At 37.3% G+C, this 22,007-nt stretch overlaps 1 protein-coding gene across 2 annotated transcripts in view; it reads left to right on the forward strand.

Moving 5' to 3' along the window:
• LOC104689213 (macrophage mannose receptor 1-like) overlaps positions 1-22,007 on the forward strand; it is a 32,548-nt gene that overhangs the window by 2,581 nt on the left and 7,960 nt on the right. The window contains exons 3-23 of one of the 2 annotated variants that reach the window (XM_020584594.2): positions 951-1,124; positions 2,600-2,758; positions 3,657-3,770; positions 4,254-4,388; positions 5,377-5,559; positions 6,128-6,285; positions 6,936-7,049; positions 7,384-7,499; positions 7,801-7,949; positions 10,688-10,887; positions 11,552-11,679; positions 12,316-12,403; positions 13,605-13,749; positions 14,764-14,799; positions 14,915-15,090; positions 15,607-15,674; positions 17,240-17,340; positions 18,343-18,479; positions 19,496-19,610; positions 20,114-20,310; positions 21,517-21,607. In XM_020584594.2, coding sequence (XP_020440183.2) covers positions 951-1,124; positions 2,600-2,758; positions 3,657-3,770; positions 4,254-4,388; positions 5,377-5,559; positions 6,128-6,285; positions 6,936-7,049; positions 7,384-7,499; positions 7,801-7,949; positions 10,688-10,887; positions 11,552-11,679; positions 12,316-12,403; positions 13,605-13,749; positions 14,764-14,799; positions 14,915-15,090; positions 15,607-15,674; positions 17,240-17,340; positions 18,343-18,479; positions 19,496-19,610; positions 20,114-20,310; positions 21,517-21,607 — 2,784 coding nt within the window. The remainder of the gene's footprint in view (positions 1-950; positions 1,125-2,599; positions 2,759-3,656; positions 3,771-4,253; positions 4,389-5,376; positions 5,560-6,127; positions 6,286-6,935; positions 7,050-7,383; positions 7,500-7,800; positions 7,950-10,687; positions 10,888-11,551; positions 11,680-12,315; positions 12,404-13,604; positions 13,750-14,763; positions 14,800-14,914; positions 15,091-15,606; positions 15,675-17,239; positions 17,341-18,342; positions 18,480-19,495; positions 19,611-20,113; positions 20,311-21,516; positions 21,608-22,007) is intronic. The other variant, XM_019285461.3, reaches the window with a different exon arrangement.

Raw genomic sequence — 22,007 nt, forward strand, 5'->3', positions numbered from 1 at the left:
ATGTATTATACACACACTATTTTTTAGTCTATGTATTATAGTACATTAGTATTTCACGTATTATAAGTATTGCATGTACTCTCCATATATTCTATAAATATATATTATTAGTGTATATGTATATACATGCTTACTCTTATAGTATGTATAAGTATTCTCTAAAGTCACTATTGCTCACCGTCCTGTGTCACTGTATTATTAACAGAGCACATAAACACTGATAAGTTTCTTATACAGTCACAGGGATATGAAATTACATCCCCACGAAAGAAACACAATATGGGTGAGCTGAGAAAGGTCTTAAAGTACTGATTTAAGTGGAGGAAGAGTGGCTTTTTTGACTCAGCAAATGAGGATGCTCATGGAATAATTATAGTCACCAGTGCAATTACCTTTTTTGATTAGCTGAATTCTGATTGTTTTGAATGGCTTTCCCACATCCAGAATGAATGCTCTAAAAGCCACCTCACAGGATATTTGAACACTGAACTCAGCTTTGCATGTGGGAAGCCTCTTCACTGTTTGAGATTCTTAAATGGTCACTGGAATAAAACCAGAGGGAGATAGTCTAGTATATGTTTACTTTTTTCCAGGAATCAAGACTTATAAATATTAGTTCCTGCTCTTGCATGTGTTATATAAATATTAACATTGTTTGAAATAGAAGTATCTTAGGGTAGCACTCTGGAACCTTATTAAGGTTGTAAAAACATCTTGGACAGAAACTTAATTGTAGACCTCACTAATGATATATTACCTTACAGAGTAGCATTGCTCTAAAACAAATGTAAGCAGGTTAAATCTGAAAATGTGTTGAAACGATTTTTTATGATTATGGGACAGGAACCATGGAAAGCTTTGAGATGCATTTCAGCCACAGGCTTTACTTTTTCCCTAGTTTACATTCATTCGTTATTTTTCATATTCACGTTATCATTTTGTCTTCCCAGAGACCTTCACGCTGCTGGGAAATGCTTTTGGTGCCCCGTGTGTCTTCCCGTTCATGTACAAGGAGCAGTGGTGGGCGGAGTGCACGGCCGCGGGCCGCACGGACGGCTGGCTCTGGTGCGCCACCACTGCCGACTACGACACGGACCAGCGGTACGGGCTTTGCCCGTCCAGAGGTAAAGAACCTGTTCCCACACAGTTCCCCTCAGCGTTGGCAAACCGGCATGAGCAGAATGGGATTATCTTTATAATAACCACTCATAACTTACAAGAACGTATTTTAGTATATGATACATTGCCACATCCTGCGGCTCACTATGCACGGAAATATCGTTGCATGAAGATGTGAAGAGAGTGATTGAAGAGTAGAACAGCACTCAGTTCCCATTAACTGTGGGGATGTTGTTGAGCAGCACGATAATTTTGAGCTCCTTACTGTTTCCCAGCCAGGATGTGTGCTGTCACTGTTGTACAACCCTTCTCTGAGGATTCCCATTCTGATGGATGTGGGCACAAAAATGAGCACTGTAGGAGGATTGATGTTGAAGTTAATATTTCAATCTTCATGATTCTCATGTGAATATGTTTTTTTACTAAAGTGGAATGTGTCCTTTTATCTGTGTTGTTAAGTCCTGTTCATATTGTCCAGGAAGTAGCCTTTCCATCCCTTTGATATCTGCCTGGCATTTCTCTGCAATTTCAATCACTTTCTTCTATTTTTGTGGTCACTTCCCCCTCTATCTCGCTTTATGGCTTTGTTCTTGTCAGGAGAGCTTTGCATCCATGACATTGAAATCTCCACCTGACACATCTTGTCTTTCCTCTGTATTTCTCCCCATGGCCCCTGTTCAGCATTGTCCTTTATTATTGGAATACCCCTTTACTCCAATTGATTTAAAGTGGACTTTCAGTGTGACACACATCCTTAGTCAACTATGCTTTCCAGGTCCCTGCAAAGATACCTCAGACACTGAGCCCTGAAGGTGAGTGACACAGGGTCATTGAATAATTTTCAGTTTTTGAAAGCTAGTTCAAGCTTTCAGTTCTTTTTATTTTAATTTCATCTTCATACTGACTTTTGGGAATAATCAAATACATGATACAATTTTGTATTGTACTTGATTGAGCATATATAAATCTTCAACATGTCAAAGATGCAAAGGTAATCGGAGGAGGAGCACCTCTGCTGTGTGACAGGCGCTTCCAGAGGCTCTTCACAAGGGGATGGGATTTATCCAAGAACCTTTTTGATGCTGAATTCAGGTCTAGTGCTGGTTCTTACAGCTCTCAGTGGGAACTGCTGTCCAGAGAGAGAAGGAGATGTTGTGAAACTTTTTAAATTTTTCACGTGGGATTTCTGTCACAGCACTCCATGCAATGTATTTTCCTATGCAATCGCTTCCCTTTCGGTAATTCCTGACTTTTCTCTCTTCATGGAACAGGAGGCAGTATAGGCCAGCTTTACCTGTCAGTTTACCAGCCTTAATTTTGTCCTTCCCCATCTGCTTGTAACATTCTCAGTGGTCTTGAAAGAGCAGCCCAGGTGACATTTAAGGAGATGAATGAGAACCTGCCACACAGAACAAGAACTGCAATTCAGTTTTCTGTTGGCAAGTTTCTGTGACCTCTGTTGTAATTATTTTCTTCACAGATACAGACAGCACCTGGACTACAGATCTATCAACAAATGTTCACTACCAGATAAACTTTGACTCAGCTCTCACGTGGCACCAAGCCAGGCGGAGCTGTCAGCAGCAAAATGCAGAATTATTGAGTATCACAGACATTCATGAACAAACATACCTTAAAGGTAAGGCAGTAAAGCAAACCCTGGGTTACATTCAGGATCTGTTCAGGCCATCATAACAGCTAGGGATTATTTAGTATGAATTTAGCCATTACCTTTGGACCTAAATATGTGTGGGTAAGAAAACAAAATATTTTAGAATTTTCAAATTCATATCAAAATTGCTGTCAAATTTACATAGAATTCAAAGTATTCCAGCATCCTGCAAGTGTCACGGTTTGACTTCATGTTTACAAACCTGAGTTTATATTAAAACACCATTGATTTTTTTTTTTTTAAATGGGGGAAAAAATCCTGAAAAGTAAATGAAAGTTTTACTTTTGGTAAAAAGGAAAGTTTTAAAAAAAATTGGGAAAAAAAATATTCTTTATGCCAAAAGAAAGATGTGTTTTGTTTCAATGCAGTTTTGACAGCTGATTTTTTCATTCACTTGGCAAACTGAAAAATATCAACTTTAATTATCCATGTATAGCTGAGGGAATGATATGGAAGAAATATTTATTTTTCATTTTAGGGATTAATTCAACTTCCAACAGATTTATTATCATTGTTTATTCTTACACTTTACCAATATTTCTTCCTAAATGTACAGAATTTAGCCTATTCTGCAGAAACAGTTTTATTTTGGATATAATCTGTGGATTATAATATAATATTATATTTGGATATAATCTGTGCCTATTTTTCATTAGTTGATAAAATAAAACAGGGAGTTTCTGTTTGTTTACCTTTTTAGAGTATTCAAAGCTTTGGCATATTTCAATTTGTCAGGTATCTCAGTATCTACAGATATTTGCAGTTAGATATTTAGGAATTGCAAGTCTTCCTAGAGACACTGTTAGTGACCATTGCTAATAAAAAAGTGATTTATAAAATAATTTATTTTCTTTTTGTAACTTAGAATTAACAGAAGGTACAGATTCTGCACTTTGGATTGGACTCAACAGACTGGACTTGACTAGTGGATGGGAATGGACTGGAGGCAGCCCTTTCCAGTACTTAAACTGGGCTCCAGGTAGATGTGACTGTGTTTGATTCTGTATTTCTAAAGAGAAAATATACATACCTCAAATACTGCTGTAAATTTCATTATCAGATAAATATTCCATGAGATAAGTATTTTAGCTTTTCTTCCTTTAGCTTTACAAAAACCTTTTTTTCTATAGCAATAAAAGACAGAAACCTTCAATGTATTGCAAAAATATTTTAGCTGTGAAAGCAACACTCCCTGTCCCAAAAACATTCAGTCTTCCATTTCTTGACTAGCAACTAAAGTATGAGTTTACAGGTTTGTATCTACTTACCTAACTTACACACTACATTTCATACAGACATTTCCCCTACTAGAGACCTACCTTCGCTCTCGACAAAGCTGGGAAAGACATGACCTCCATCACTTCATCCAGGAGTGGTCTCTCATGTGCATTTTAGACCTCAGAGCTCTGTTTGTCTTTCAGAAAAGTTAATTTTTTTTTTTTTATCTGTACTTTTCCCAAAGGAAGCCCCTCTCCAGAATCTGGAAAGCTCTGTGCAGTTTTGAATCCTGAAACAAAAGCTAAATGGCAAAATTGGGAATGTGATCAGAAACTTGGCTATATTTGTAAGAAAAGGAACTTTACTTTGGTTCCGTCAGGTACGTTGATATATGTTGATAATTAAAGTAGGAACTGTTATCTGAACCACTCAGCATATTGACAAGGATGAACAGAAGAATTAGAAATAGAAATGATTTCTTGTTTCTCTGGTTTCTTTTTACAACTATTGAAACCTTTCTAGTCTGGTCTCCTGTTCCACAACATACAGAATGAAACAGATAAAAGCAAAAAAATCCAACTAGTCCCTCCTGTCCATGTTTCAGCGGCTATGTCTCCCCTTTAAGTACACACACTGCTAACCATCAAAAGGGAGAACGATCCAAAAATTATTTTTCAGAAGAGGGACATCAGTAAAAATAAGCCCAAGAAAGAAAGATGGAGAACTTAGTGTGGTTCTAAGTCATTCTCCAGGACTTGTGGTCAACCAGCACCCAGATTAGTAAATTCAGGGGTCTCTGCAGAAGTGGTGGAAGATCAAGACTATGAATGATCAACACAGTGAAGTGAGAAAAGATATTTTAAGTGTATGAAGATTTCCCTGTTGGTGTATCCCTATGTATTCTTCTAGCTAGAAATCTGTCTTATGACTGTTACTCTATCAATATACTTAATCCTTTAAAAATTCATAAACCTTCTATGTCAGCTGCAGATAATGTCTGATTTCTCCTATCTGACAAATAAATACTAGGTGCTACAGAAGCTGATAAAATTAATAAATTACAAAATTAATACGTGCGATTAATACATTATGAAATTAATGTATTTGTTCCAGACATTTGACTGATCTTAGAATTTGTATTAGGTATTATTTTAATTGAAAAAGTTTCCTTTTCCAAGTTAAAAATTGCCTGATTTAGAATCGCATTTTTGTATACTACATTTTGTGTTCATCATTTCCTTATGATGAGAATTTCAAAAGAAAATTCTTAGTTTTGAACTTTTGCACAGATTAAGTGGAAATATTTTCAATGTCACGTCCCTTGCACGGCAACTGAACTCCTCTAAAGCCTTGGTACGTGTTCCTAGGTGACACTGGGCCTGTAACTTGCCCAGATGGATGGGTGCCGTATGCAGATCACTGCTATAAGATCTTCAGGGACAGCAAAGGATGGGAAGGAGCTTTGACCTCTTGTCAGAAGGAAGGGAGTCACTTGGCCAGCATCCAAAGCCTTGAGGAGCACAGCTTTGTGGTGTCAGAGCTTGGGTACAGTGAGTATTTCCAGGGGGTCTCTTGCCATTGTCTGTGTGGAAAACCAGACATCTGAATTGAGAGTTCCTGCTGAGTTCTGGATGTTGTCAAAACTCTGATTTTACTTATTGCCAAAATAATTGATTTAGGACTGGGGGGCTGGGCTTAGGGGCTTTCTCATTTTTTTCATTTTGTTAAAAGAAGCTCAAAAAATTCACGCTTCAAGTTACACAATACCAGTATTTTAAAATTTGACTGGTGCAACGGAACTAAAAAGTAACTACTCAGAGTTCTATCATAAAATCATGGTGTATCAGCATTAGGCTGGTAATTCACACCCACTCTTATGAGGAAGAAGAGCAAAATTTTTTCATTCAGTGCAAAAATTTCCTTACAGCCTAATTTTCCAAAGCATACAGTCTTTATTTTAATATCTATATGAAAATATTAATTTATGAAATGATCATAAAACACACTAAATAATTTTATGCTTCATAAATTTGTGAAAGGAGTTACATGTCCAAAGCTTGATGGTGCTGTGAAAAGGGGGGGTGCCGTAAGAGGTCTAATCTCTGTTTCCCTCTTTAGAGCCAACAGACAAGCTGTGGATTGGGCTGAATGACCGTAAGGTTCAAATGTATTTTGAATGGAGTGATGGTACCCCAGTGACATACACAAAATGGCACCTGGGAGAGCCATCCACCACAAACAACAGGCCAGAAGATTGTGTCCTGATCAAAGGCCAGGTGACATTACCCAATACATATTGTATTTCCATATTGAAACTAACTATTTAATCAAAGAATAAAATGCTCTGTTATTTCAGCAAATGGCTAAGGCCAGAAAAATGGAGGTCGGGAAAAGAAAGAGACTGAATGTGACCTTTAAAAAAAAAGAAAGCATTACTGCATCACTGGTGAAATTTTCTCTTTAAGCACATCTGAAAGTCACAAATGAAATTATTAGGGCTATGAAACAGGTCTCTGAAGGTATTTTGAGTACATTCTCTCCTTTTCCTCTGGTAGTAATGATGGTATACGGGGATCTCTGATTCCTGCTGGCTCCTTTTTGCCTGCTCATTTGCCATCCTATAGCACAACTGCCTGTGAAGGGCCCTGCTCGACAGGTCAGGGAGCAGCTCCATGTACCCTTCTCCCTTCTTACCACTGCCAGCTGTGGCTGTGCTGCTATAGCCAAGTCTACTATTTTACTGAATGTGAGAAGATTTGGTTTTGTTATCGTGCAGGATAACATGATTGGATAAGGAAAAATATTCCATTTCAAAGTAAAAGGAGAAAGAAAATGAATCATTTTCATTATAAAGAAAGACATTATTTATCTTCTTTAGATTATTCATCTTTAATTTCTTTTTATTTCAAACTTTTTCCTGACACAGAATGGCTATTGGGCCGACCACATCTGTGAGAAGAAGATTGGCTACATTTGTAAAAGAAAAGCTACATCACAAATAGCTGGAGAAAAAGAAATTACTGAGGCAGGTTGCAAAAAAGTAAGTATGTGAGAAAGGAACGTCAGCTTCTCAGATGAAACAAGTACATTGTCTGAGAATCAATTAGAATTATTTGAATTATTTGTAGTATTTACATGGAAGGGTTTTTGTTTTTATTTAATATGAAGTTTCTCTCTCTCTCAGCTACTCTAAAATCTAGAAAACCATTGACAGAAACCGCTTAGAAGGGATCTGTAATTTCACTGCAAAAAGTTTCTAATTCATAATATTCATGATCTCTGGGCTTCATTAATTTTGAAATGGAATACTTTACTAAATACATGATATCACAATTATTTAAAATTTGTATGGAAATCCTAAAACCATGTTACAGGGCTGGAGAAGATATGGAAACTACTGCTATTTTATTGGACATGTTCCAGCAATATTTTCAGAAGCAAACACCACTTGTGAAGGAGAAGAAGGTTACTTAGCCACAGTTGAAAGTAGGTATGATAATGACTTTTTCTTGGCTTTTAAATAGCTGAAGATTGTATCCCATGAAATATTCCTAGAAAAGCTAACACAACACCAAACAGCAAAGTGTTTAAGTAACAGATGAGGTCTTTAGTTGAATAACAAAAAAGTCTTAATTTTTTTATTGTTTATATGGAGTCAGAATCCTACGGTAAGGTCTTCTCCCCCAGCTTGAAGCAGGGAATAGGAGAAAAAATTTCGTCATCACATTAGACAAGTAGGATTTGGGTAAACGTCTTCGTTTTAATTTGCATCTCTATGATCCCTTTTACAGATATGAACAAGCCTATCTGACCAGTCTTGTTGGGCTGAGGCCTGAAAAATATTTCTGGCTTGGCCTCTCTGATATGCAGGATCAAGGCACTTTCAGCTGGGCCAATGGTGAAGCTGTCTCTTTCACACACTGGGATGCAGGAATGCCTGGTAGGTGCTGTGATGGGAGATGGTGGGTGCTCTGAAATTGTGGTCCCTATTTGGGTTTGCTTGGTCAATGTCCCCTGAATTTTATGTTTTAAACTTTTGGTATATTCTACAAGCCCTGTCAGTTTTCAAATCCTGTATTTTAATTTCAAAGGGAAAAGTTTGAACTGCAATTTTATATTAGGACATCTGGTATATTTATCCATAAGATTAACTTTTTCCCCATCTTCACAGGGAGATAACAGGAGTTACAAACAGGTCCTGAGACTATTTCATACTTGTCCCTCTATTGAAAAAGTTAGCCTGGGAGAAGAGTTTAAAACAGAGCAACTGTAATATGGATTTTAAGTTAGAATTACAAACTCAAAGTATCAAAAATTACTGTGCCACTATTATTTTTTATGCGTGATACTAAGAAAACTGCATTCATGGGCTCATACTGTACAGACGCACAATGAGGAAATCTGCTCTCCCTGAGATATACTATGCTCCTCATAGTGATCATTTGTCTGAAAATTTTATTGAAAACCTCCAGTGAGGTTATAAAATACAAAATAAAAATAATAAAAAAATTACAAAAGACAAAGACTAGTAAAACCTTAGCAAATGCCATAAGAAGAAAGCTTGCCAGGGAGTCTGTGGTGCCAGCAGATGATCAGAGTATGAAGAAAGCACTCAGAGGTCATGTTAAGGAATCTTCCTTAACATCCAGGTGCCACTCTGGAGTCACACTCACACCACATGAGCTGGGACCAAGGTCCCTTCCCAGCTACACCCCCCACACTCACACAGTCAGACAAGGTTTCCTTACCAGCTTGAACCCAGGTTTCCCCAGATTTTTTGATCCCTAAAATAATTCGATCATGGTGCAATAATAAAACAGCAGCTTGAGCTGGGTGCCTCCAAGGAGGGTCCATGAACAATGGAAACTCTGGGGTTTTTTACCCTTACAGTCTACATGCACTAAGACTAGGTCCTTGGCTCTGTCTGTGTCTTTGGGTGTCCGCTCACCTGGCTGAGCCACTGGTGCCTGTGCCCTTTGCCATGCAAAGTATCAGTGCCAGTTCACAGCCCTCTGCCTTGGCTCCCACCACCCACAGCTCAATCTCTAGCTGGCACTGCAGCTTGCAAACCAAACTAACTGCAGCAAATGCATTCCTCAACAGTCAGGCTGGAACAGTAAAGAAAAATCTGTTTCCTTGCATCTGTGTTCACTGAGAAGAAAATGGACTTTTGTGCTGGAAAGCTTTGTGAGGGTATCTATTGTGGAAGAATCTATTTCAAGAGTAAATATCAAGAAAATAGACTATGGAGCAAATTGATGGCATGAAGTCAGGACTAAGCATGGCTGCAAAAGTATCCAGGAGCTGTTAAGGTTACATGAAGTGAACTCTTCTCTTTAATGTGTAACTTCCTCCTAAAGCTGCCTTGACATCTAAGCTTTTCAAAAAGACAAATTTGGTGCCAACATTTAAAATGGTTCCAGGGAGATAGGGGAAATATAGATGAATGAGTCATTACTAAATTAGCTGAATCTCTAATAAAGAAGATATAGTGGCAAAGATATATAAAATCACTTCTGGAAAGGGAGGTTATGCTTATAGATCTCCCAGAGCTCCCCACAGAAGGCAAAAGCATATGAATGAGGGAATTCTATTAAGTGTGGTCTATCTCAATTACTGAAAGACTTTCAGCTAACCTGACCTAACACAGAAAAGCTCTTACACGAATAAAAGTATTGATCAAAAGCCACTGAATGGAAGGTGAATTTTTTATTAGGGGGGCTATTTTTTACTGGGGAACTGTGTCCCATAATGACCTGTGCCAGAGCCCATGCTGTTCAATATATTTGCAGACTATTTGGAAAAGGTGAAATAGTGAGATGACAAAATTTGCTGATGGTAGTAAATTATTTCTGGTAGCAAAGATGTGCCTGTGAGAAAACTCAGGATGGTATCAGGAGAATAAGTGACTGAGCATGATCAGTAAAACAGCAGGTGAACTTTGATGCAGGTAAAGGATGTTCTTAGGAAAAACCATGTCTTGAATTGGCATAAAATGATGGATTTATAGCTGATAATTTCATTTCTGTTCTTGGCATGATGGTAAACAGGTCCATTAAAACATCGGGTCTGTGCCAAACAAAAAAAATCCCAAAATGTTAAAAATACTTAGAAAATTAAGAAAGAGCACAAATAATCCATTGAATAAGCCCATTTTGTGCATTTGACTGCATCTTGTGGGACGTAGGCAGCTCTGTTTCCTCTGAGAGAACCATCTAAAATTACAGCAAACATCATGGGATAAGTTTTGGGCTGAAACTGTCTGGGTTTGCACACCTGCCCTCATATGCACCAGTGGGGTTGTTTCCATCTATGTGAAAAAACACTATTGACCAAGGTAATGCTGTCTCATGTAAAACAGGCTTAACATAAATAGGAATGAGATTCTCACTTGAAAACATAAGATTTCACTTTAAGAAACTCTCACCCTACTTTCTACCCAAAAAATTAATTATGCAGGACATTCAAAAACAAAGGAAAAATAAAGTAAGATTCTAATTGGATCATGACCTCCTCAAACAGAAAATACTACTCTGCCTGTATGAAAAACACCTAAAATATAAATTTGCTGTTCAAATGTTATTGCAGGGCAAAAAGTGAGTGATTTAAAAAAAGAATTAAATAATTCACACTTTATAAAATATCCAGCATGGTTTTTTTGGTTTTTTTTCTCATAAGGAAATAAACCAGGATGTGTAGCCATGAGAACTGGGACTGCAGCTGGATTATGGGATGTTCTTGACTGTGAGATAAAGCAAAAATATATTTGCAAGCAGTGGGCAAAGGGTGCAACAGTTCCACCTATTCCAACTACTGCTCTGGTCCCTGCATGTCCTGAAGGTTGGGTATCAAACCACCATAGAAGTTCCTGTTTTAAAGTAAGTGCCTAAATAGTTAAAAGAAGCAGTTTGGTCTGGGGTAAGAAAATAAACAAGAAAAAAAGAAAAAGGAACTGACATCTTCGTTTTGCAATATCTGAGATTGGAATAGAGCAAAGAACAAAACCCCAAATATTCTTCTCAGGAAATTATCCATGAGAGGGGATAAACTAAGGAAGAAAGATGAGGTTGAAGGGAGGGAAGGGAAGGGAAGGGAGGGGGGAAGGGCACAGGAAAGAAAATGAGGAAGTTTGTACTCCAGGGGTTGAATGAACTGGAGCAGGAAATGGAAGAAGAGGAACATAAACATCAAGGCCCCAGAAAAACATAAAGAAAAGAGAAAAAAAGAAAAACCAGAAACAACTTCATGTTGAAATATTAAAAGGAAAATGTCAAAATTCTGTATTAAACAGCAGAAGCAGCAAAGCTGGTTTGTTGGTGCTGCTCTTTATGTCTGTTGTGCAAAGATGTGGTATTTGTCTGAGATGTGTGAGAGTTCAGGGAACAAACAGGGAAACAGTGAAGTATAGTCTCCAGCAGCACAATTCCTAAGGGTGGGCCTTGCTAAAATACGCATATTACCCCACAAAATAAAGGATAAAAAATCACATTCTTTAATTATTGTAACATGTATATAATATGTTTTAAGATAATTTCTCCATAGTGTTTTTGCAGATCAAAAATTAGAAAGAAATCATGGTTTGAAGCTCTAGATTTTTGCAGACAAATAGGAGGGGATCTGGTCGCCATTAACACTAAGGAGGAGATACCATTAGTAAACCAAGCAATGAGGTTGGTATTTGATGTGTGTTTATCTTACCAGATTTAAAAGACTTTTCATATGAACTATTATGAATGATCTTACATGATTTCTGAAAAGCATGGATTCCTCAAAAGTGAAAAGACCTGTGATAGTTCGAAATTTATCTATTCAGTAGAACAGCAACAACTGTTTTTAACATTTTCATGGAAAAAAAAGAGTGACGTGCGTTGAGAAAAATTTAAAAAAACCTCCACCAGTACCATGATTACTAGATACAATTTAGAAACACATGAGATTAGCGGTATTTCTACAAGGGTAGAAAACATGATCAATGTATCTACTGTTGAAGTAGATATGTATCTACCCTGCAGTGGTCAGTGCTGAAACCACTTTTTGAATCTGTGAAGGCTTTCCCTAAGTAAATAGTGCATTAGGGAAATACATGATCAATACTACTAATAAGCCTGATAACTAAGCTATTGACACTGAACCACAGAAATATTACACATTTCTATGAAGAACATATGTATGCACTTCACCGAAGGTAATAGGGAAATTTGTAACTTCACTGCTTTTACAATGTGCTCTAGAAAGTTCAACAATGTATTTCTGGATGTTTTTTGTGTTGATGTTTACACACTGCTCTGTCCTGCAATTTCTTTTAGTGACACTCACTGTATGTTTGAAACATTTTGGCTTGGTATATTTTCCTTGAATCCAGATGAAGGATTTGCCTGGAGTGATGGCTCTCCAGTGAGTATTTTAATTTTTCATCATATTTGTTTGCTTAAGATACTTTGGCATTTGTACATATACTGTCTGGCTTTTTACAGTTATCCTCATCAAGAAAACATGGATCCTGCAAACTAATCTGTGATCCATCTGCTAATCTGTATTGTCATGATTAATATCAGAGCTAAACTTTTGAATGCATGGAAATTCTCTGTATCTCATCAGAATCTGTAGCTTTTTGTGTAATTTATTTTCTCTTCCAATAAGATAATATTTACACCTAATGTCAAAACATAAAATTCATTATACTGCATCATGTATCCTGTCTCAGTAGCTATAAACTTCTTAAGAGCTAATCAAACAGCAAGCATGTTTCCCAGTATACTCCTGAATCCCCCAGTAAGTGTGGTCATAAAATTTTAATTTATTTATTTCCTTGAATTTATCCAGTCGTCTCTTGAGCCCATGCAAATATCTACAGCTGTGAAAAACATTTCTGTGGGATCTACTTTTATTACCCTCCATTTACTACTACTCCCTATTCTTTCATATTTTTTTTAACACAAGAAAGGACCTCTTCCCTTATCTTATTCACATAACTTTCCACAAAAGTTTCAGAAGGTGTCATTACCAAGAATTCTAGACAATAATAAGTAGGTTGTACCACATGGGTCTCCCTTTCCATTTGGATGTCAGTTTCATCAGAGGTAACTCCTCTAGATTTGCAGGACATGACTTCCCTCCCAAAAGTCACACTCCCATCCTCATTAACCACAGGGAAGGGAAGAAGGGAACGAGGAATTGATGCATGATATGGTCGCTGCCACCAGACAGATGTCAGACAATGTAATTTTGAACCAGGTCAGACATGGAGTGAAAAGTAGCCTGTCTGCACATGATTAGCATGAGTGATATGTGGGTAAAATTCATAGCTAGGTGAAGTTCATTAGAAACAGTCCATTCGCCTGTTTCTCTTCTGTCTGTGTCTGTGGCTTAGGGCACAAACAAGAGGAAAAGCCCCCTGTGGCAAGACAGCCATGTCTGAACACTGACATCATTGCCCCACTCTAAAATCCTTACACCTATTGCTTTCCCTGCATTTCCAACTCTTTTTAGCTAAAACCAGGATTTCTGAGACAAAAGCAATTAATTTATGTTTTCTAATGGAAAGTACAGCTACTGAAACAGATAAAAAGGGTAACAAAGATGATTTCTTCTATAGGTTAGGTACACAAACTGGGATGATAGTCCAAGGAATTCAGGACAACGCAAGTTTTGTGGCTCACTCAATGGTGCAAGACTTTCTGGACTGTGGTCTCTTTCAGTCTGTCAAGAACAGCATAACTGGGTTTGCCAAATAAAACAAGGTAGATTTCTTCTTCTCTTTTCGCAAGAAAATTTAAAAACTTTAATAAGTAGTTGCTTTCTAAGTTAAGTTGCTGGAGAAAGAGACAAAATTTTGAAGAACTACTTTTTCCAAATGGAGGTCAAGAGTACGGAGAAACTTATAGGCTGAGATTTTTCAATTATGGATGATAAGAATAAATAGATTTATTTGACATAAATTAGGGTGTATAAATAATCCATATATTTTCAAGATTACAAAATTTTTTAATACTAAGAATCTTTTGCTTTTATTTTTGTAATGTTGGAGGTAAGGATTTGTAAGGGTGTGTATTTTATTTCTTACAATACTGGTTTTTATCTTAACACAGGCGAAGCCAAAAATCAGGTATTATATCTTTGTCAGATTTGTTGGCACTTCAAGTTTTCCTGTAGAATTATTCAGGATTCAACTGCTTTTGAAAAAGCAATGATTCACAGCAGTGCCATTTCTTTTTCTATCCCAACCAGAAATAACTCAGTCAGTGTAGGTGTATATATACATATACACATACATAGAGTTGTATTTCCATTTGCTTACGAATATTACTCAGAGAGTTTTTTAATAGAGCTAAAATAAATCTAGTGGAAATTTTCTCCCTTTTGATGAACATACCCCCAGGTGAATTATGGAATGTCTACTGATGGATCAGTAAAGGAGCTGTATGCCAAAGTTTAACGTGTTTCAGATAAATCTACTGTGACTTACTGGCTGGAAGAGCAATTTTCCCTTGCCTTGCTCTGTGCAGGAATGTGATTCAGCTAAAGCTATGGCTTTTGCTGATGTGAAGCACTGCTTATGATACAAAGTTAAAGTAGATGACCTTGCATATTGAACCATGTGAAGCTGAACTGTGTGGCTAAACCCACTTTCTAGTCAATAGCCAAAGGGATGGAGAATCCTGCTCTGCTCCTCACTCTTCTTGCAGTCAGTCACAAGCTACATCATAAAGCACTCTACAGAGATGCATCATGCCTCCTATTTTCTTCTTTTACAGGAGTCTCATTAAAACCTATACCAATTGACACATATGGTAGGTCTTTGAATACATTCTTATTATTCATAATTTTTTCCTAAAATTGTTGTTCTAAAATAAGCTTTTGTGTTCTACACATACAGAATTTAAGGCTACCTTATTTATCTTCCAGAATATAAAACCACTGCGGATGGATGGGTCATATATAAAGATAAACTCTACTATATCAGCAATGAACAGGTCTCCATGGAAAAAGCCCAAGAGATTTGCAGGAAGAATTCTGCAGACCTAGCTGTTGTTAATAGTAACAGTGAGAGAAGGTTCCTAAAGAGAGTATTTAAAGAAAATGTAAGAATCATTGTAAATAGACAGCCTAAAGTAGAAATGATTTTGACAATCTGCTTGCAAAACTTGAGTTGTCTCAGGAGGAGAGCCATCAGCATTTTCACTAATGAAATATCCCCCAATGCGCCCTTTGATCCCATGGGATTGAGCCTCTCCTGCTCCGTGCCAGCTGTGCTGATGGAGTTGACGGGAGGGGCAATGTGGGGAGGTACCAGCTCTCTTGGGAAGCAGCTGGTCTTTAAGGGAGATTGAAAAGGAGTACCAGTTTCTGACTCTAAATCTGCTTCTTTTCTACTCCATCCCAAGGGCCTTCAGCGCTGCAGGACGGCTCTGATGTCCCAGATAAAAACCTGACTTCTGTGCCTGGGCATATAAATACATTGCTGTGCTTAACTGCAAGCAGGTGCTTTACTGCTGTGGACTTTAGTGGCTGCTCTGTGAACCTAATCTATGGTGTATCAATTTCTGCTTGTTTCAAAGACTTATGTTTTAAATTAAAATTATGTCTTTCTGCCTTAGGAGAGCTTTGGGAGTAGGCCAGCAGGATACTTCATTGGTCTAAGAGTGAGCCTTGATAAAACGTTCAGGTAAGTTAAGATGATCAGTGCAGCTCTTAACATGTAGAAACAATTTCAATACTTTATGTAGCTGGAGGTACTGAATATGTTCTCTTCAAGGTCTGAAGGCTGCTCCACATACCGTGTACAGAGCAGAATGTGATAGTCCTAGAATATTCTAAAGTCCAATAGTTTTCCCCAAAAATAAATAGTAAAAGAATATGTTTTCCTTGAGTAAGCACTTAGCCAAATAAAGGCTTGGCAGATCTACTCTCCATACACACTTTCTCAAGTTTCTTTCAGAGATTTGCCCCATAAATTGGAGTGATGCTCCACCATGCTGAATTTTATACCTATAAACATAAACACACACACTTAAAACATACCCTGTCTCACAGGGTTTGTCTTTCTAATGCTTTTTATCTATATAAAATACCTTCAGAGGGGTTCTCCAGAATTAGGAAGACACAGGTAATGAGTACAAAAGGCAGTCTCTGCAAACTCCTATTCCAGGAGAAAAGTCAGCAGAAATTCACAGTACAGAAACATTAACAAGTATTCTGAAAAGACCAACGCACAGATCAACTCAAAACTAAACTAAGAGATACTGAAGAGCGTGATACACTGCTTACCTTCCTACCTGCTAGTTAGGACGTGTCTGGGAGGTGAAAAAAGGTGCTTCTGAGGTTGATCTGGAAAAGGTTAGAGGAGATTTGAATTTAACCTTTCTATTTTAATGCCACTGTTAAATGCATGTAAATCATTTACCTTGAGAAGGACAGAAGAGGAGTGGGGAGAGACAAGTTGATAATGACTGAGTCAGGAGATGATTCTAACCTCCTCATTTAGGAGAAAAATTAGGGACATAGAGCATTCCATGGGTCCAGTGAGAATCTCCTTTATTTAGATCAGTTGTATCAGCAGCAGCAAGAGATAGAGAGTGGTGATTTTTTTTCCCACTTCAGGTTTACTGACCTAAATTCTGAAATACTGATTAAAATGTGGAGACAACCTCTTCTTCCTTCAATACCAATATATGAAAGCAAAAAGCATGTATACCTGGACAGAAAAATTTCAGTTTTGGTACTTCAGGAAGGCTTTAAAGCTGACAGAATGTCCTCTAGTTTAGATAAAAATAGACCACCCTTCATAGAGCAGGGTAAAATCCACAGAAAAGTACTCTCATTCTTGTTTTCATCTGTGAAAACATCAGGAATGCTCAGAGAAGCATAATATTAACTAGAAATACAATAGTTATTGTAATAAGATAAAATTTTAATATTGTTCTCTGTATTATGTATTATGACTAACTGATTTTGATTTCTCTTATTAATTGTCGTCAAACCAATCCTGGCCATTAACCAAAAAATATGCTTGGTATTTTCTTTTTCTATTTTGCAACCAGAAATATTTTACAGAAAATTCTTCAAATTAGAATAATCAAGTAAAGAATGGAAAATCTCAGACAGTCCCTCCTGTTATAGCCAGTTCTCATTAATTCTCACAGACATTCTTAATTGTGAGGTGTTCATTAAGACTATCATGTCACAACTGAAGGTATTAATTAATAACTACTTATATATCTCTTCTTTGAGCTGGATGGATGGAACTCCAGTAACCTATGTGGCCTGGGCTCCTAATGAACCAAACTTTGCAAATAATGAGGAAAATTGTGTGGTAATGCTGTCAGAGCATGGTAAGTAGCAATGTAAAACTATTAGATTTTATTTGTCTCTGCTCGGATTGTAACCAATGCTGTCAAACTGCTGCTGCCAACTGTCACACAATCTTTGGTAGCTGTTTTCTGCAGTTTCTTTCCAATGACAAACCTATGCAATGCTGTAACTCTTCCCAGTCATGGGACCACCAGCCATGGAAGAGCCTGTGTCCTTGGAATGGGGAGATTTCAGTACCATGTGTAATTTTAAAAGCAGATGTTTTTTTCTGGATTTCTAAGATTGATATTGCACCTTTTTACAGGGCTTTTCACTACTTCTTTCAGTAAAAAGTTGAATGGTCTGTCTTCTCTCCCATGAACTTAAGAAAACATTTATAGCAGCTACAGGAAATGGGATTTGAAGGCACAAGTCAATGAGGAAAGAAAAAAATACATCTAATGTCCTAAGATATGTTTACAAGTACACTGAAATGCAAATTTCTTGCAAATCCTAGAGCTCTATTTCCTCTTGGCTCTATTTCTGTAACTTAACTGAGGCTAATGGGAATTTAGTATATATGTACTGATCTCTCAATTTACGTTTTACAAAGAATTCATGCAGTATGTCTGAACACTGTATTGTGTCATTAGATTGATCTAGTATTTCCTATCTCATCCATTTCTGATCCATTTTCTTTCAAATTTGCTTACTGGTGTGTTTCCCCTGCTGCCTGCAATTTGATGGTGCCAGAGCTCAAAAAAGCCATAATCAGGTTTGTTTTAAACCAAAACACAGACGCTGTGGAGAGAGCCCTGAACGAGGAGCAAATGGGTCAGGGAGCTCAAATTAACTACAAGGGGCTACAGTGGTGTTACTATTGGAGTTTATTTGAAGGTGCCGTGGTTACTTTGCCTTCAGATCAAGCTGCAGCCTGAAATACAAAACAGAAAAAATTGTGTTCATTAAAAAAAAAAGTGATAAATTATTATTACAAATACTATAAAATCTCAACTTGTTTATTTTTTTTTAATTATTTTTAGGCTTGTGGAATGATGTAAACTGTGGTTCTGCCAATAAATTTGTATGTGAAAAACATAACAGTTCTGTTCGTTCAACATTTGCTTCTCCATTGCCTCCCAGAGGATGCCCAGAAAGTTGGATGTTTTTTAACAACAAGGTATGTCAACAAATATCCTCAGTAAATTGTGTTAAGCAGAAGAACTGAAAAGAAAATCCTGAAAACCTCACTTTTTTTTCGAATATAAAGTAAATCTGGACAGTAATTACTTAGTCAAAATTTGCAGGCTGCATGGCTGAGCTTTTTTTGAGCAGACTATAGGCATTTAACTTTGCAGAGAAATACAATAAAAGTAGATGTGTGCTGAATACATTTCAGAGAGCATAGTTTGTGCAGGCTTAAAATACACTTACTGTTTAAGAAAACCTCTCCTCCTCTCTTCATGTATATTATTTTGTTTAGAAATGCAAATTTTTAATGGTCAATCTTGTAAAAAAGGTGGGAAGATTTAGAAAGAATATATTTGAGCAATTACTTTGGCTTGTACGGGCTTCACAAAGTTTTGAGTTCAGAAAGATGATGCCAAACTACAATTGTTTTGAGTACAGCTTTGCATTCAGACACAGTCTGGAAATCCTCATTGCTGTAACAGAAGAGTTTGTACCAATCTGGAGTTGAAGCTCCATCCCCCAAATGTTATTTTGTCTACTTTATGTACACTGCACTGTTACTGTATCCTCAGAATGTTAGGTCAATGTGCCAAAGGATACCTTTGGCAGGATGAGCAGTTGTAATCACAGTCATTGGAAGCAAGACAAAGCACACTGGAGATTATTCCCAGCAGATGTGTCACCCAAAGCCACATTTTCTTGGTTTCAAAGGATGCCTCGATTATTGCAGGAAGAAGGCAGATGAAAATGTGAACAGTGATTATGTACTTAACCTCATTCCATTCAGTTTATTTGATACCAGACTCCTGGATTACACCTTGTACAATGAGGGGGGATAAGTGTATGCCTGGGTAGACATACACACTTTCTACTCTTGAGCTCTGTCACTTATTCTAGCCCTGATTTCTTTTTCTGCAGAAAAGTATATCTTAGAGATAATTGGTATTATTCACATACAGTAGTTCCAGTCTTTCCTAGTTTGAAAAGTGTTTGATTTGTTTCCAGTGTTTCAAAGTATTTGCTTCCAATGTAACAAGAAATCTCACGTGGCATTCTGCACGAGATGTTTGTTTCAAATTGGGAGGAAACCTGGCTTCTATACCAAATGAAGAAGTGCAAGGTATGTATATGGGCTCTACTGAAAGAAAAAAAATCTTAATCTCTCATTAAAGAAACTGCTATACTCTCCAATATAGAATATGTGATTAACTGATGAAAACTGCTTATTAGCCAGGTCAGTCCATGGTTTATTTTAACTCAAGTGCAAGGCAATAACTAAAATTATTACACATAAGAAATAAATTTTGTTTCTAGTTCTTTCAGTTGCTTTGTTTTCATGAAACTTCCAGTCTGCTTTGAGTGTGGTTGCACAGATCTCTCACACTGACAGAAATCTGTATTTTCTATCTCTCTCACTGGCAATAGGATTTGCTAAAACTCTGTGTGTGCGTACACAGTGGGTAAGGGATGCTCATTTAAACATTTAGTTATCAGCAGATGGGCTCTGTAGTGGAGAATGTTATCCTTTTATTGTGGCCCCCACTCTTTTTCACTTTTTCCCTCTTTTGGGCAAGTCATGTCATGATGAGCTTTCCTTAATGAGAAATCTTTGCTTCCCTCCAGCTTTTCTCTTCTATCACTTGAAGTATGCCACAACTAATGTTTGGATTGGGATGAATGATATAAACCAAGAGTCCGCATTTCTTTGGACAGATGGAAGCACTGTTTCCTACACCAACTGGGGTCATGGTGCACCAGAAAAGAAACAAAGCTACTTTGACTTTTATGAGTATGAAACATTGACAGATGATGCTCTGGAGGTACAGGAAATTTAAGTAACCTGTGTATCTTGGGCAGCTAGATGATCTTCCTGAAAGAAAAGTTACAGCAGCAATAATAGGATCCTGAAACAAGTCCTTTTGTAAGCAGAATGGGGTTTAGCAAATTATCTGAAAATGATTCCAAATATACCCAAATGTTTGGCAAAGATTCTGTAGAAGAAGGATTTTGTGCCTTCCATCTGAACTATTGCAAAAGACCAGTTCTGTAAAAGAAGCTTGGAGAAGCTTATATTGGTTCCTTCCCAAACTGCAATAATGCAAATACTAAAGTTGCAACACCAAACAGAGAGAGGGCATGATAAACCAAAACTAAGGCTCTTGATGCAACAGTAATTTGTTTGTGTATATGTCCCACTCCAGGCTAATGTGTTCCACACTGCTTCACTTACTTCTGATGGTACAAATTGGTACCACCAATGAAATTACTATTTCTCTGCTGAAACTCAATCTCTTTTCCAAAGGTGGTAATTTCTGAGGAAATTATTGGCAGTTAGTCACCCAAGATTTTTAACATCTACCATCACTTAACTTGCTGATGACTATAACTTCTTTGAATCAGCATAAAGGAGAATCTTGGATGAAGTGCTGAAAGACTGTCATGGCCAGTCTTGAAATCAGGGAAGTCATGAAGGAAATATTGGAGCAATCAAACACAAGGAAGTAAACAGAAAATGTTTTGTTGCTAGGGGCATCTGATAATGATAACTTGATAATGACTATAAAAAACCCAGCAAAGAGTGTCTGCTTTCTGCAAGAGAGTCTTGCAGAAAGACTAGGGCAGACCAGTGCTTTTAATAATAGTTCTTATATTGTTTTTCTCATTGATGAAAATGTTTTGAAGCAGATCTACATAACTGTAAATCAGAACTGAGAAGATTAATTATAGGTACTTTAGTCATTTCTACAGTCATTAAAGGGTTCTCAATAAAGCTGGTAAAATTGGTTTTAATTGACTTCTTTCAGACCTTAACTGGCACCAGTGGAAACCTGGTTCAAATTTATGGGGTTACTAATAAATACCAGGTCAAGCTGCTTGGCAGAAACCTAGGAAATTTGAACTAATTACACAGGTGTTCAACGAGCTCCTCTCCTCTCTGCCATCAGGCCTGCACTAGCAGTACAGGAGCTTCAGCTCACCACCTCCTCACTGCCTTTTGTAATGGCTGTGCCTCTTCTCTCCTTCAGACAGACTGTGTCTTCATCATGAAGTCAGATGGGAAGTGGAGAGATGATAGCTGTGACAACAAAAGAGGCTACGTGTGCCAGATGAATTCACGTGAGCTCTGTTCAACCCAGTCTCCTAAAGAGAAAGAGTATCTTGGCTAGATAAGCTGAATATATAAACTGAAATTATTTCTTCCTGCTTTGAGTCTCATTCTGAGTCTCTCAGGCTTTCAGAGCTCCCTCAGTGTTAAGCCAGTGCTATGTTTAAAGTATAATTTGTTTCACAGAAATTGCTGAAGAGGAACCACTATCTTAAACGGGGTTTCGTACCTAATCATAATAATACTCGAGAATAGTAAATGAAAATGAATTTCTTCTCAGCAAAGTAGGAGGAGTTTAGGCATCCTGTTTAAATGCAGTATCAATCATGTTCTTGCAGTGATCTTCCCATTCTCCTGGATGTCTCTGAGCAGAGCATTTAATCCTCTCACAGTATTTTTACTGAATGCCAT

The sequence above is a fragment of the Corvus cornix genome, chromosome 2 (genome assembly GCF_000738735.6).
Source record: "Corvus cornix cornix isolate S_Up_H32 chromosome 2, ASM73873v5, whole genome shotgun sequence".
NCBI classification, from domain to species: Eukaryota; Metazoa; Chordata; class Aves; order Passeriformes; family Corvidae; genus Corvus; species Corvus cornix.